The sequence below is a fragment of the Mastigoproctus giganteus genome, chromosome 6 (assembly GCF_048544385.1).
Source record: "Mastigoproctus giganteus isolate SK-2022 chromosome 6, ASM4854438v1, whole genome shotgun sequence".
In the NCBI taxonomy this organism is placed as follows: Eukaryota; Metazoa; Arthropoda; class Arachnida; order Uropygi; family Thelyphonidae; genus Mastigoproctus; species Mastigoproctus giganteus.
In genome coordinates, this window is record NC_143580.1 from 3719645 (window position 1) to 3735584 (window position 15940).

Below are 15940 nucleotides of genomic sequence, written 5' to 3' on the forward strand. Positions count from 1 at the left end.
AGTTGCACAAAAGGTCTCTAAAACGGAAACTAAACTTTAAAGCTTCTACAAATAAGGCTTTGCACTTAGGGAATGCAAATCCAGGAGTTACCAGCGTATTACAATGGTTCAGAATAAAAAAAGACTTAGAGGAAGTGGCGACATGAAGTTACCCGAATCACAAGGAGTTCACCTTCGGGCAGCGTTAGATCACTGGAATAAAATGGCTGCCGCAGTGGTCCAGGTTTTAAAGTTTTACCAAAAGTTTGGTGAAGTACAAGGCGGACTTGGATGGCCGATTTTTGGTAATGGGACAGTGTTATGTTACTGAGAATTTTTTACTTATTCATTTATTATTATTATTATTATTATTTTACTTTTTTTGGCAGATGTAAAGAAGTTTGGTTAGCTGAATTTAACCATTATAATACTAATTACTAATTAATACTGATACTAACCTCTGAACCATGAACTTGATCATTTTAATTAGGTTTCGGACATCGTCGGATTTGTCAGAGACTTCCCTGGTTGAGACATGTTATGAGAGTGGATGGTAGCTGAATAACTAAGAATATAATGAAATGGAAACCTACCGGGAGGAGGGCGAGAGGAAGATCGCGGAAAAGTTGGATGGATGACGTAGAAGAGGACTTAAAGACCATGAGAATAAGAGGTTGAAGAAGTGTGTCTTCTTGGAGGGCTTATTGGTGGAACATCGTCGAGAAGGCTAAGGCCCACCCTGGGCTATAACACCAGAAGAAGACTAATACTAACCCATATTAATTAATTAATTACTGGTTAGATCAAGCCAAGATCAAGTCCCGATTTTGTCAGATTTGGGAAATTTAAATGTAATTAGTAAATATTATCATATACTAATTATAATCGAATTATTTGTAATTTTTTAGGGATGAAGGGGGAAAAAATGAAGAAAGGGATTCGAAATTACTCTTTCGAATCTCTCATTCGAAATAAACTTAAGCAGTGTTCATAAGCTTACATTGGTCCGGACAACCAAAATTTCCTAATTTTCTAATGTTCAAGTACATTAATGCTGATGATTCACAAGATTGTTATGGTTTCTAACATTGTCCTTGGGGTTGCTGCAGATCGTGAAAGGGAAATTTCTTTTCCTTTCTGTATGAGGATCGAATAAATAAACAATCGAAGCACCCATTCAAATTCCACCTGAGTCACGGTTAACGCAGGTTAACCAACAAAACTGGTTTATTATGGACAAAAAGCAACCAAACCAAGAACATGAAAATTCAGGGGGAATATGAAAGAGTAACGCAGTCAATTTTTTACAAAGGTCAACTATGTTAGTCCTCCATACTTCTCCTGAATGGTGGTCTGATAGTGGGATGGGCAATCATACCTGAAAAGATGGCCTAGAAAAGATTAAGCTTGGAAAAGACTATCGCTGAAATCGGCCTTCTATCCACATTGCAGGCCGAGTAGGCATTGAATGCCGTATTCCTTGTAGGAGATAATAAATAAACAAATGAAATAAAAAGAAGCAGAGGATCTTTGGAAAAGTTTTAATGAGATTAGTATGGTAGGACAAATAAAGAACCTTCAAGCTAGCGTTCTCACGTGACAGCTGAGCTTCACTTAGCCTATTTCTGATAAAGGGTAAAAACTGGTTGGGGGTGGATTTCCGTTCTACGTAGTTATCGAGGACTTACTAGTACTTATTCAATACTGACAGATACTCTTGAATCCAGGGTCCACTTCACGTGTTTATTGGGAACGTCCATGACCTAGTGGGCTGTTTAGATCTCCCTTGTCGCGAACCCATCACGTGACCAATTCGCTTTATTAATGCCGTTACGGTAAAACGTCACAAACGCGTTGCCATGGCTACTGCACGCAACACGTGATTCTTAGAACATTCTCGTTGTCGTAAGATTTTGTCTTACAACGGAACCTCGGTTCACGTGCGACACATAAGAAGACGCTCGACTCGCAACGGAAACGTAACGTGGCACCGATCAGAGAGAAGCGTTTTTAATAAACGAAATTTCGCTTCCAAGTTCTTGGTGCCGAGTTCCCTCATTTCCTCGCTCGAGGGTCCCCCTGAGATCATTCATTCCTCGGGAAGGCCCGGCTCACGATTTGACGCATGTGCAGTCGTTGCCGTATCCCTTGTGCGGCGCAACCAGCACCGCGTTTTCCACACAGCCTGACGTACGCAGCGGCCGGAGGTTAATCTACCACAGTTGGCCGACACCATCGGAGGAGAAGTGTCTTAATTTCCGTAACCTTGGGACATTCGCAGTGGCGGTCGGAGGACCGTACGCAAGGACCGAATGTCGGACAAGGATTTGCCCGTGAAGGAAGAAGGCCTGGAGATGGAAGAGGGCGTCTCGAAAGGTAGGTGACTTAAGTAGAGTGTCTGGACGATCATGTTCGTTTCTGTAACCTTTACACAAGGGTAACTCGCGGTCATAAAATAAGCTACATTTTCCTCCTCATCGCTAATTTCGCGTACCATTTCATTGGAGGATTTAGAAGTGCAATTTGCACCACAGCAACACAGTGCACCAAAGAGCTCGAGGGACGAAGGAATATTTTCTTTCGTCACGTGACAGTAAACAAATCACATGACTATCTGCGCTCGAATTTCGGCGGCCGACTAGAATCTCCCGGATGGATCGTTGTTAATCTCATTCTTCCTCTTTCCCCCGCTCCTAATAACGTGGCCATTCCGTTGCTATGGCAACTTCCGCCAGATCCTTCTTTCCGTGTGATTTGGCGCGGTTCTCACTAACGGCACTTCGAGTGTAGAATGAATGAACGTGGCATATCTGACAGCCCTCTATCTTTCATTCTTTCCCTTCCAACGGGTGTCTACAGAAATGAGTTTGTGATGAGTATGAATGCTCCTCCCACTTAAAACAGACCAAACATCCCTGAAACGCCCCATTCATTTCTCTTGCATTCAATCCAACAGTAGGAGGTGGCGCTACAAAATTTAAAGAAAACAAAACATTTCCATATACACAGAGTAAATCTTCAGTCCTTCAGTAACATTACCAACTCAGATATTCCATCTTATAAAACGAACTCAAAATCCTTTGTATAAAAACTTCTTCCACAATTATCTAAATGTCGGACATTTTATATAATTTAAACTCTGCTTTGATTCTGTTGTCTTCAGCAATAAAAACTGCTTAAAGAAAACCATTTTGCTCTCATCTTATCTGCACATCCAGTGCAGTTTCAAACGCCAATTTATGCCCATGCAATTACAACCCTTTTCATATTTTTACCAGCCCTTTTATATGCGCATCCTCCAAAGTGAATGAACAAAATTCTTTCTCAATGATATTTTAGATTGTTTTTACTTGCTCATCCATCAATACGGTTTTTGTCTTAGGATTATACTACATTATAATGCGTATGGTGTGAGAAGTCTGAAGATCTATTTTGTGGCTGGAATCCATCAAAGATTGGTGGATGCTCTTCGTATAAATAACAGAGGGACGCGGAAATATGTCTCAGAGAGCTTTAAATCCTGATAGATTATGCAGTGCGACGTTAAGAAATGAAAAATGATGAAATATTGAAGATAAAATACATCTTCACAATTGATATTCGCGAAACGAAATGCAAAGAAATGGTAAGAGTGCGGCATTGTTTTCTTCAAGACACTTATCTGAGACTGTAAGAAGATACCTTATATGTGTCCCAGTACAAGGTGCGCGATACTGTAATGTCACCCAACTGCGCGATGTGAAACGTGTATAGGAAACGATGATGATGGTTGCCAAGGACACGAAGTGGATTCTTTTTATTATTGTCAATATTTCTTCAAAGTGTCTCAGTAAAGAAAATCGTGTTTTTCGTTCGAGGAATAATAGTATTATTATAAAATGGAATCTGAAAATCCTGAAAGACTGCCACATTTTAAAAACGTGAAATTTTATTTTGATTTGAATTAAAATAACCAAAGAATAATTGCAATAAACTTCCACCCACTTTTGGGAACTCTCTTGAATAGTACAGTGATTAAAACAATAACCGTGGTTCTACACTGGGCTGAAACGAATTCGAATCTTCTCAAAGAAGAGAGGAAATTTTATGAGCTTTAGTTTCATAATGTGGCCAAGTTAGTCGGTCTCAGGAAAGGGTAACGTAATTTATTTTTTTTAATAGTAATTAAATATCACTTTGTTTCCTTTGCACCGTATTATTAATAATGCATCTTCCTCCGCATCTTGGGTTGTGATCTCTGTGACTTAAAGGCTTTTGATATCTTCTTGCCAATCGATTGCTTTCCCACCCTCCAATTCTTTTTGGAGTGCTACTCGTTAGAATTGGCTTTCCAGACTACACAACAGTCATCACCACGTACTTCCACACTCCGGAATGAATGTCTGGGAAGTTCAAGGACAAGAGTAGCAGTCACCAGTGAGCAGCAAGAGAAAAGGACCGAAGCAAACTCCCTGTTACGTGCACAGATGAAGGCCAGAAAAAAAATTGAAGAACGTAAAGGGATTCGAAATTACTTTTAAATCTCAGCAGTGCTCATAAGCTTATATTGGTGTGGACAAGCAAAATTTCCAAGTGGGCTGTTTTTAAAAACAGAAATGTTTTCGAGGGGTGCGCAAGAAAAAAAAAAAGTTGATCCAAATACCTTATTATAAGGAGATTTAGATTTTCGGTCCTTCTTTGTATTGAATGAATTATTAGTATAATATCTTTATTGCAGGCAGTGAATAGTCAGATGGATGCCTGATGCAATAATACCCATAACAGTGGCAATGCTACGGGTTTAACATAAAATTAACCAATACAGGAATAATTACGTAAAACGTATAGCCGGGTGGGTAAAGTGCCTGCCAGCCAACCAAAAGGTTGTGGGTTCGAGTCCTGCTTTGGGCTTAGATCAGAGTACAAGATGCGGAAACTTTGGGAGGCGCAATATGACCACAAAAGCCGATGTACCAAAAATAATAAAATACATAAAAATTATATATTAACATGGGAAATGAAAGAACATTTTTTTTTATGCTACACAGAGCGCGATGATAAAATTATGACAGTCACTCAGCTGAAGACGAAAGCTATTCCCTCATGATGCGTCTTCTGTAGGATTTATCCTCTATGAACTTTTTGTAGTCCACGTCCATCTCCTGGACGTTGTGGAGCATCTCAATGGGCAGATTTCTGTCGCCTATCCTGAGCCTCCACGCCACAGACTGCAGAGTGGGGAGGGCTCTTAAGGGTTTCGGGGGGAACCTCCAATTGCACATCTGCCAGAAACTTGGAGTATTGATTTCACCCGCTATCATTTTAATTGTGACGAGTAAGCGGAGGGTGAAGTTGCGTCCCGTGACTTTTCTGTAATGAAGTACTTTGGTAATATCAGAAGTATGTGTGAGGGGTGGCAGTTTATGCTTGAAGAGGACCCACCGAAGAAACCAGTACTCATCAGATCAGATTCAATGGTTTTTAGCGTGGGTTTCATTGCCGACACCCAGATTTCCGATCCGTAGGTGATGACTGGATGCAGAAACCGGTTTATGTATTGGAGCGTATACTCAGGCTCTTTACCATGAAGGAGGTGTTTGGCAAGCCATCTTGATCTGCAGACTTCGTTGTGAATGTCTGCAACATGCTATTGGTATCGGTGTTAGCCATATGGTGCAAGGAAGCCACTGGCTTTCGCTGCACCAGCCAAAAAAAAAAACAAGAAAAATTTTTCAATAGTAAATAAATAACCAATGTGATTTTCCCCTTCACGTACATAACTATTTAGCTGCTTTACGAATTTTATGAAGTTGTCAGCCTCAACTTATTCCAATAATTAACAACTCGCTGGCTTCCTGCAATCCAAAACCTCTTCCCCTGTTATATGAATTTAGGACTCCAAGGCTGCCGTAGCAGAATGATCAGGTCAGGCACGAGGGTGCATAAATAACTGCTTTGAGTGACCCGAATTCAAGCCCGTGACTGATAAATACGGTGTTCTCTTATTCTCTGAATCTTTTGAACTCTTCTGACCGTGTGGTCGTCACCGAGTATAACCAGGAAATTTAAATTTTAGTTCTGGAATATTTTTTATAACAGTGAAAATTTCGCCTTCATTCATTTCACAAACCCCTCAGAGTGGCCTTATAAACCTTAATCAGCCCTCTCCTCTAAGATCAACGTTTGCCAAGATGCAGGTAGCTGAGTTAATCGGTCTTAGTGTAGCCACATAATCGAAGTGTTCCTCATGCGGTTGCCCTTTTACCGATCTCATCATGCGAGTTGCCCTCTTTGGACCTTTTCAAGAAACTCACTGTTTTTTTTTCAGATGAGCTCTCCATACTTGGACACAGTATTCTTCAGTTAATTCTTACAATAGTCTTATGCAGTGGGATCATGACCTCCCAATCTACATGCAAATGCAGGATAAATCATCGAAAGAAGACTATCAGTCCTCCTTACTGTCTGTCCACGCTACTCAGAGAACCACATGCATGCACTTATTATAACTCGCAAATCCCTTTCTTCCTCTACTGTTTTTAATTTCCCTCTAATTTTAAATTAATTCTCCGAGAGTAAAAGCTTAAATTTTGCTGCATCAAAACGTAGCTGTCGTTTTTCTGAGTCATCCTGATGAAGTGCTGCTTGAAGCTGATCATTAACTACTCTGACGATATTGACATTATTTGCAAATACTGACATCACGTGTCATTTAATAAAATCAAAAACAACAGTGGTCCAGGTTCCATAGTTCATCCCGCAGCGCCAGTTCTGTTTATCAAAAGTGGCCCACTGGGCACTCACATCCTTTCGTCCGGGTTTCGAGTCAAGCAAGCCGGACTTAGAGATAGAGAGAGAGAGAGATAATCTTTATTACCCTTCACGGCCATAAAGCCAGGGGCTTACAGTTTCCCAAACTTCCGGGAAAATTGAACAATTATTTACAAAAAGGTAATTTTACAAAGAAAACATTATAATACAAAGGAGAGAACTCCTTACGAGAGTTAATCTGATTGAGCTGGCTTAACATCGAGATAAGAGCACCAGCTCAATCAGACAGGAACAGATGCAAGGTACACATCAGTCATTGTTGATTAGTCCTACTCGTCATAATTTTTTTCCGGTAAGTCCGGTCAGCAGCGAATTTGTTCAGGTCGGCGTCCAGTGCCTGGGTTTGCTTGAGCATCTGCTGAGGAAGGAACCTGTCCGAGAGATGGAGTCGTGCTGAATGCGAGTAGAGCTCGGGATTGGCCCTAAGGGCAGCAGGGGGGATCCTCCAGCCACAGGTATCCCAGAATGAAGGTGTTGCCATTATGCCTGTTATCATCTTGACTGTTGCTAGGAGGCGTTGGTCGTCGACTAAGGTGGGAAGCCGTGGAATTCCGAGAGAGTTGGCAAGCTGCGTGGTACGAATCTGAGCTGGAAGGTTGTGCTTCCTGTTGGCCCACTTTAGGAGCCAGAATTCTGTGGCAAAGAGTGGTTTCTTTATTGACGGTGCCGCTGACGCCCAAATTTCAGCAGCATAGAGTAAAGGTGGAAAGATAACTGTTCTTATGTACCTCACAGTTATCTTTTTATCTGTGATATGAAGGAGATGTTGTTTTGCTATCCACCGGAGTCTTGAAGCACGTGTGAGGAGCATGTCGATGTGGGCGTTGAATCGAAGTTTTGGGTCAAATACAACGCCCAGATCACGATGGCTGGACACAATTGGGATGAGGGTGTTGCCGACCGAAGGCTGGAGAGAAGAAGGCGTTTGCTTCAATGAATACACCATGAATTCGGACTTAGCAGGATTGATCTTGAGCCCAAACTGGCAGAGGTAAGATGTGACTGTGGTGAGAGTGTTGTTAATTTCCACTTTTACCAGATCTAGGTCTTGACCTGGGATGATGGGAGTGAGTATCTTGATATCGTCCGCATAGCTCAGTAGACATCGAGAATGTGCAACCAGTGGGAAGATAATGGATGAAAATAGAAGGCCCGAAATGACCCCTCCTTGTGGGACTCCTGCGGTGACGGATCTAGTAGGGGTGCGATCTCCTGTATGAAGCTTTATAACTCTGTTATTCAGAAGAGAGGAGAGAAAGCATAATATGTTCCCTGTGATCTGGAAGTGGCATTCCAGGAGAGTGAGAAGTTCGTTTACTTGGACGGCATCAAATGCAGCCTCAATGTCTAAGTAAGTCACAGCTAGTTCCTGCCTATTCTCCAATGCTGACAAGATAGTATTCGTGGTGGCTAGCTTGGTGATCGTTGATCTGTTTGGAAGGGAGTAGTGAATTTGGGCTGGATTACTGGGCAAGATCTGCTTAGTGAGGATGGGAAGTAAGGCCTTCTCCAGGAGCTTCAGCAGGCTGGAGGAGTTGGAGATGGGTCGGAAGTGTTTAGGTTTCGATGGCGACTGAACTTTGGCTAAAGGTTTGATGAGATAGTTTTTCCACTGCTGTGGGAAAATTTTGTTCGAGAGTAACTGGTTGAAGATAATTAAAAGTGGCTGAATAATGTACGGACTTAGGCATTTGAGCATGAATTGGGGAACTCCATCATCACCAGTGGTTGACGAGGCAGGTAGAGAATTGATGGCTACGATCAGCTGTTGTTTTGTAATCTGAATGTTGTTCAACACTTCTTGCTGGATGGGCTCTGTTAGTAGAGCTAGATCTGAGTTTGGCATAGGATTACGGTTAAATCTTGTGACGAAATCGAGCCACAATTCAGGATCAAGTTGTAAAGGAAAATGAGGGTTCACTTTCTTGTATGGGATTTTTCCTTTAGCCAGCTCACGGTTAACGTATAATTTGATTGCCTCGGATTTCAGGCGATTAAATTGAGCCCGTGCCCTTGAATAAACGATACGATCATTGACATTTTGCGACTGTTTCCATGTGCGATGGAGCTGTTGCTTCAGCTGGAAACTCATTTTGAGTTCAGAATTCCACCAAAGTCTTGTATATGGACTGATTGTGATCTTTTTGGAGGCAGCATATTTGGCAACCGTGTTGATCCAGTTTGTGAGAATGTTCACAGCTAGTTCTGGGTCACAAGTCTCTAAGGCCACCCAGGGAATGAGAGAGGCGGCTCTGATGCACTTATCTACGTCAAGTAAGTTGGGGCTAGTGATGTCAACCTTTGTTGTTGTCCTTCTGGCTTCTAATTTGGGGGCTGGCAGATATGCGGTCACATGTATTGGGACATGATCAGAGTCAAATGACGTTTCTGTAATGTAATCAAGGGTACAAGGGAAAGAGGCTAGAACTAGATCTAAGAGGTTATTCCTCCTAGTTGGAGCTTCATTAATAAGTTGTAGGTCAGCACATCTCAAGTGTGCCAGAAGATCCTTTTTCAGATTAGATAGCTGAGGAGGTAAATTGAAATCACCACAAACTAAGTGAGAAGCTGTGGGATGCAGCTGATTGATTAACCAGTTAGAAACTTCAAGGATGACTTGCTGGGACGGCTTTGGGGGTATATACAGCACACAGACGTCAAACGTCACGAAGTTGTATCCTAACGTAACGAGGATTGCTTCATAGTTAGGAGAGTTACTGGATTTATTATCCAATAGCTTGAAAGCGGATTTCTTGTAGAATAATGCGACGCCTCCACCCTTGCGTGCAATCCGAGATGTGAATACGACCCCATAATCAGCTGGGGCAGCTGCCGCTAGGAATTCTTCATCATCATTCAGCCAGGTTTCGGTGATGGCGAGCAGGTCAAAATGTCCGGGGAGCAGAATTTGCTCCATAGTATCAAGCTTGTTCCTAAGACTACGCACATTCTGATAAAAGATGGTGCAAGCAGGTACTCTGGGTACTTTGATACGGATGGGTGGTCTCTGACCCATTTAAAGTTTCTCACCCATTTAAAGTTTGACTTCTCACCCATTTAAAGTTTGAGAAAGAATAGGTTGAGATCATTCGAGCCGCAAGGCCTCTAATCATTCGCTTTACCAGATGAGACTGATTCCCTGAAGCGCCAACTATCCTGAGGGAAACTTCGGAGGGAACGAGCTACTAGACGGTTCGATTAGTTTTTCGCCCCCTATTCCCGGGTCTGACGATCGAATTGCACGTCAGAACCGCTTGGAGAATCCACTTCTTAAATTAGTTCAAAGTGAAGAATACCTATTAATCACAACCCTCTGGCTCTTGCCTTACAGCCTCTCTGCAATCCATATAAGGATGATCCTTGTGGTCCCAACCTGTTCCAGTTTACTAACTTGTCGTGCTGGACTGAGTGCTTTAATAAAATCCAAATAAAGAATTTGAAATTTTTTCGTATATCAGGCTCAAGAGTTACTGTCAAAACAGCTGACAAAGATTTTCCCTTCACAAAACCACACTACATTTCCATTAGTTCCATTTCTATGACCCTGAACACTCTAATCGATTGGTAGTGACCCACATTAAGAGAGATAAGAAACGGAAGTGGCCACAACACTGCTCATGATGTTCCACTACATGTCCGTTTATGATTATTCTCTGTTTCCCTCTTTTAGGACAACGTGTCTGAGTTAGTCAGTCTTAGTCGGGTCTCCCGATAACTCGGGTTTTTTCGTCCAACAAATTGGGAACACGCAAATTGCCGACATATTATATACGGTGCAATGTGGCCGAAATTGCAGATGTGCCTAAAATTCTGCAACAAAGATTTCATATCGCTCGTGTGAAGGGTGAAGATCACTTCAGCAACTTTGGTTTGTGTGCAGCCGCCACCAATGTAGAGTTTTCTAGAGACCCATACATTTGAAGAATGTGTTTTCATGGTCCAAAAATGTTCTCGGATATTTTCTTCTCCTACCCGGACCTCAACTCAAGCTTTTTTAATGATAGATTCTGAGCGAAGAAGCAGAAATCATCGTTGTTGGAGAGAACTTTAGGCTTATGCGAAAACTAAGTCATGAACAGTTTTTTTTTTTTTTAATGAAAACCCCAAGCATGAAAGGTATTAGAACTAATAGTACTTAGTATCGACCATGGGTTGAAGGTTGAGAAGATGAAAGAAGATACTTGTTGACATTAGATTTGAATTTCTGTAGGTTGTAATTTTCAAAAAATTTGTATGAAGGGAAGTTGTCCCAAAAAAGGGAAGTTTAAGGAATAAATGAGGAAGAAAAAAAGTTGGTTCTGTGAGTTTGAAGTCGGACAGTAAAAGGACGTTGCCTGGTGTCGGTATATGTTCGGAATGGTTTGGAAACGAGAGTGGGAATTACAGAAGCGTCCATGGAAGTATCTGTAGAAAACGCATGCAGCAGAAACAGATGGTTTATGCGAGAGCGAGAGTGGAGGCACTTCGTTAGAAATCAGTTAATTAACCTAACAGATCTCCTTTCTATAGAATCTAGGAGCCTGAGCGAGGTTCGTGGGACATAACATTTCCTCCAAATTTTGATCACATGGGAATTTTATTCCTACGTCCTCAGACATGGGAACAAAATTCCATGGTAGGACTGATTGGAGATTGTTAAGAGTGGAAAAAAAGTAACGCCGAGAGCAAAAGAAAAAACTCAGTTTTTTAGAGGTACAGGAAGCAATATGCTTATGCCAATCAGAACAGAAGTCAAGATGCCTTGACTTCTGTTCTGATTAGATTTGTGATCTCGTCTAGAGATCCGAGTGTCATCGAAGATAAGCAAAGGAGCAGAATAAACATTTTTTGCGAGATATGACAGGAGAAAGTTTTAAAGGATTGAAATCAAATAAGTTATCTTTTCTCCATTGTAGAAAAGATACCTGGAGATCAGCATTTAATGAACTGTTAGTGGATATTCGAGAAGTTGGACTGTTTGAGCAGGGCACGGTTTCTCAAACTGAAAGGTAAAATGCAATTTTCTATTATCAGAAAATCTATGGATAGGATTTCCCGGCAATGGGAGAGGGTCGTTAAATACAAAAGAAGAATGGGAGAAAGAACATTTGCATTAGTCGAGAAGTTAGAAGACAAAGAGCTATTTACCATCACCGGCAGTGAGCTGCCAGATAGCAAACTGGATAACCAATTACAAAAAACAAAGATCAAGATGGGAACTTATTTAGGACCTTATGATCAAAAGCCTTCATCGTGTTTGCCATAAATGTCGAGAGCAAATGCCTGAGTTTCACCAAACCTTTCCATTGAATTTGCCCATAGATGAATAACATAAGCCAGTATGACACCAGTGGATCGACATTGACGTAATCTATACTGGCAGTCACTGATCAGATGGAACGTTTCTAAATAGTTTACGAGTTGGCAGTTAATACATTTGTCCATTACTTTAGAAAGCGTAAAAGTGATTGCAATAGGATGATAATTTAATGGAAGAAATTTGTCAACCTTTTTTAGGAACTGGCTGGATATGAGCAAATTTCCAAGCAGAAGGGAAAACACTGGTGTAATAAAAAAAAGTTTAAAAAAGAGACATAGAACAGGAAGAAGCTCAGGAGCACAGGTTTTGAGAAGAAATGGAGAAGGACCTGATGCTTTCTTGGCATCAAGACTGATGAAAATTCTTTTGACATCCTTTTGGCAGAAGACCACAGGAGGCAATAAATGGAGTGTACTGAGAATGGTGGGAGGTGTCCTCAATGTACGAGTTAGAAGAAAAGTAGGATGCTAGATAAAGTAGCTTTATCTTTAGCTGAAGTATCTACAGAACTATCCAATTTTGACAGATATGGGAGTAAAAAGTAAAGTAAAGTGCAGCCATTATCAACCCACTGCAGGATGGAAGCCTCCTCAACAATTCATGTTGGGGGAAATGGACCATAATCTGCCACGCTGGTCCACTGCGGGTTGGCAGATCGACCGTATTCAGCAGTCAGGGGATTGAACCCCGGTCTACTCAAAGAGCGTGTGCTACTGCACTCCCGCTCCTGCCCACTCGGCTATGGGCAAAAGTTGCGGCCAATGGCTCTGCCAAAATACCAGAATGCCCGACTATCATTTGGACAAAAAGCAAGTTTTCTACTCTTAGCCTGTTCAAAATCTAGTTCCGACTGCTTAATAACTGCTTTAAAATTGTTGCGAGCATTTTTGTGGGAGGAAAATTAACCTGCACATGCAAGCCAATTTCGATATGAAACATTCTAATTTTGAACAGCCGTTACACATTTATTGGAAATCCAAGGTTTAGAGAGAGGACGAGATTTTAATTATAATCCAACCAAGAAAAAGAAGAAATGAAATCTCAGAGATCATTCCATTTTGAATTCTTGTAATGCCAAACAACACAAAGTAGAGAATGGCCACGAAAGGAAGGCTCCATTTGAGAAGAAACCATCACCAAGTTGTGATCTGTGGTGCCTAGAGGACCACTCAACTCGACCCTGTATTGAGAAGGGTTTTTTGTTAGAAAACAAGCAAGGGCTGAGGGGTTATAATTGTTTGGTATCCTGGTAAGTAAATGAACAATGTGTGTGAGGTCATTAGAAATTGCAAAAGTCTCAGCATCTCGACCAGCTGGGTCCGTATGACTAAAAAACGAAGCCAGCTGGAGTTGTGAACACAGAAAACACCAAAGAAAATTACCTCACTGTTAAGAAAGTTGGAATAGAGAAAGTGAAGTTTCAAAGAGAGGAAATCAATGAGTTCCGAGTTATTTGTGGAGTTGGGAGAGCGATAGAGACAGATGAATTTGACAGAATGGGGAAGAAAGATTTTGGGCCAGAAGATCGAAAAGAGGAGATTCCAAATTACTGTCTCCGACAGGGAATACCAGACCGGACATAAGCACAAGTACCACCTTTGAAGCGAATGGAATAAAAATAATAAATTTTTTGTTTATACTCAGGGACAACCAAACGGTCAGAGGAATTCACAACATAGATAGAATACAAGAAACATCACTGTCTTCAGCAGTCGCGGGCTTTACTGCTGGCAGATGCACCGGCATGCCAAACCACTAGGCTACAGCGAATAATTAGAACAACTGAATGAGCAATGGTTGAACTAATTGATAATAAGACTGTAAGTGGAAATGGACATCGTTGAGATTGGAACTGAGACCAAGCATATTTGTGAGATGAACGAGGAAGTGTTTGGGAGGTTTAGATCTTTACGCAGATAAGTTTGTTCTATTAATTTGACAATTCATGATATATTCAATAGTAAGAAAACATGGGGAGGATATGCTGTATGAGATAATGAAGTTTTTGGATATGGCAAAAACATACCCAGCTCCTTGACATAACGTGGCCCCGACAACGCTACCTGTGTACACACTAATTGGACTTCCTCCAGACTGTTCAAAATACTTTGAACAGTCTGGAGGTTATACACTTACTGATCCGGAAACCTCCTATAGAGTTACCAAATAACCAAAGTATTATTATTATTATTTTTTTTTTAGGCCACCCGAATAATTAAATTCATCTGCCGTGCATTGTGTCTCTTAATTGCTGTTGTGTTCTATGGTCGATTTGCCTGTTTTGCTGGACGAAAAAACCCGATTTTCCGGTGAAAAAACCTTGCTATCTACGCCTGAGACCGACTAACTCAGTCACGGAGTGAAAAAAGCCCATTAAAGTTCCTCGCGTCATCGACAAGATTCGAACCGGAGCCTTTTCTACCCGGTGTGGGGAGGACGGTGACGATACCACTGTGATACCCGCGCAGACAGAGTTACCAATAAGTTTAGTTCGGTGGGCTAACTAGCGGCCAACCTGCAAACACCGTATTAGAGCTGTACCCTTGAAATGTAAGGAAGATTGATCCTCGCCAGTATGTCCATCATAACCTCAATAGACATGAATCATACGGGGTTCCAGAGCTTTGCTTTGGAGACTAAACATGTGTTCCACCAATTGAAGCCTCCAATAAATAAAGTGGTGGTATTGCACTGGTTGATGACAGTCATCTGTCTAGAGGCTACGGTTGTTGTATTAGGGTCTTATGAGCATTAGCGACTAAGGCCATATTGCTCCATGTATATTGTCTGTAAATTGTATACGTTCCGATGTCGATTTTCTGGACGAAAAACTCGAGTTTCTGGGAGTAAAATCATGATACCCTTGCCTGAGACCGACTAACTCATCCAGGTTGTCAAAAAGACCCATCAAAATTTCTCACTTTATCAACGGGACTCGACTCAGGTCTTTTTCACCAGATGTGGAGAGGAAGGAGATCCTACCAACTGTGTTATCCATGAGACGAGGTCAGAGGTTACGGATGGCTGATGTTGTTAATTCATCATGTATGGTTTGGAAAGGTCGCAAATGGAGGACGTACATCTCAGAATTGGTCTTGAAAAACCGAAGCCGCTTCCTTAGTAGAATTTTGTTTTTAACCTTCACTGTGATTCGTTTTGTCAGCAGCCTGTTTTCGGTGTTTGTTGATACGTTTATTTATTGAGAACGTTGCTTTTGTTAGGTTAAGTATATTGATTTCAGTAGGATCGTCAACATTAAGTACATACGAGGGGTGGCAATAAAGTTTCGGGACTGGTGCTGTTCGTTCGATGAGTTTGAAAATAGACGTTAGTTGTATGTTGTAATTCAAACTTTCTCTAATCTACCGCAACAGATGGTGGTACATAAATTGCCGAGTAGGGACAATCTCTGTACCACCATGAATATATCAAATTTTGCTTTAAACTAGGAAATTTTGTAACACATGAATGTTAAAAGCTGCTTTATGGTGATGAAACTTAATCGTGTTTTTGATTGGTTTGGGCGGTTTAAACATACCATAAAAAAAACTTTAAGTTGTGTGTTTGGGAGGTTCAAAGACGTACGTGAGGATGTTCGCGATGACCCAAGAAGTGGACGTTCTTCAACCTCTCGAAATGAGCACCGAGTTGCAAAGTTCAGGAAATTGCGGCAAAAGTTCGTCGTTTTACCCTCAGAATGATTGAAGATATGAATGTGATATGAATAAGGAGACAATTCATCAAATTCTGCATGAGGATTTAGGGGAAAGGAAGGTACAGGGCGCAGCTAGAATGAAACCAGAATTTTTTTAAATAATTTATTATTTTAAAAACAACATTTCAATTTATCCA

The 15940-nt window shown here is 41.3% G+C and overlaps 1 protein-coding gene across 1 annotated transcript in view; it reads left to right on the plus strand.

Annotated features, from left to right (window-relative positions):
* Positions 1 to 2173: 2173 nt before the first annotated feature.
* The window catches only part of LOC150083828 (stomatin-like), a 206827-nt gene continuing 193060 nt past the window's right edge, over positions 2174 to 15940 (plus strand). The window contains exon 1 of the mRNA XM_090375796.1: positions 2174 to 2355. Coding sequence (XP_090231922.1) covers positions 2292 to 2355 — 64 coding nt within the window. The 5' untranslated portion in view covers positions 2174 to 2291. The remainder of the gene's footprint in view (positions 2356 to 15940) is intronic.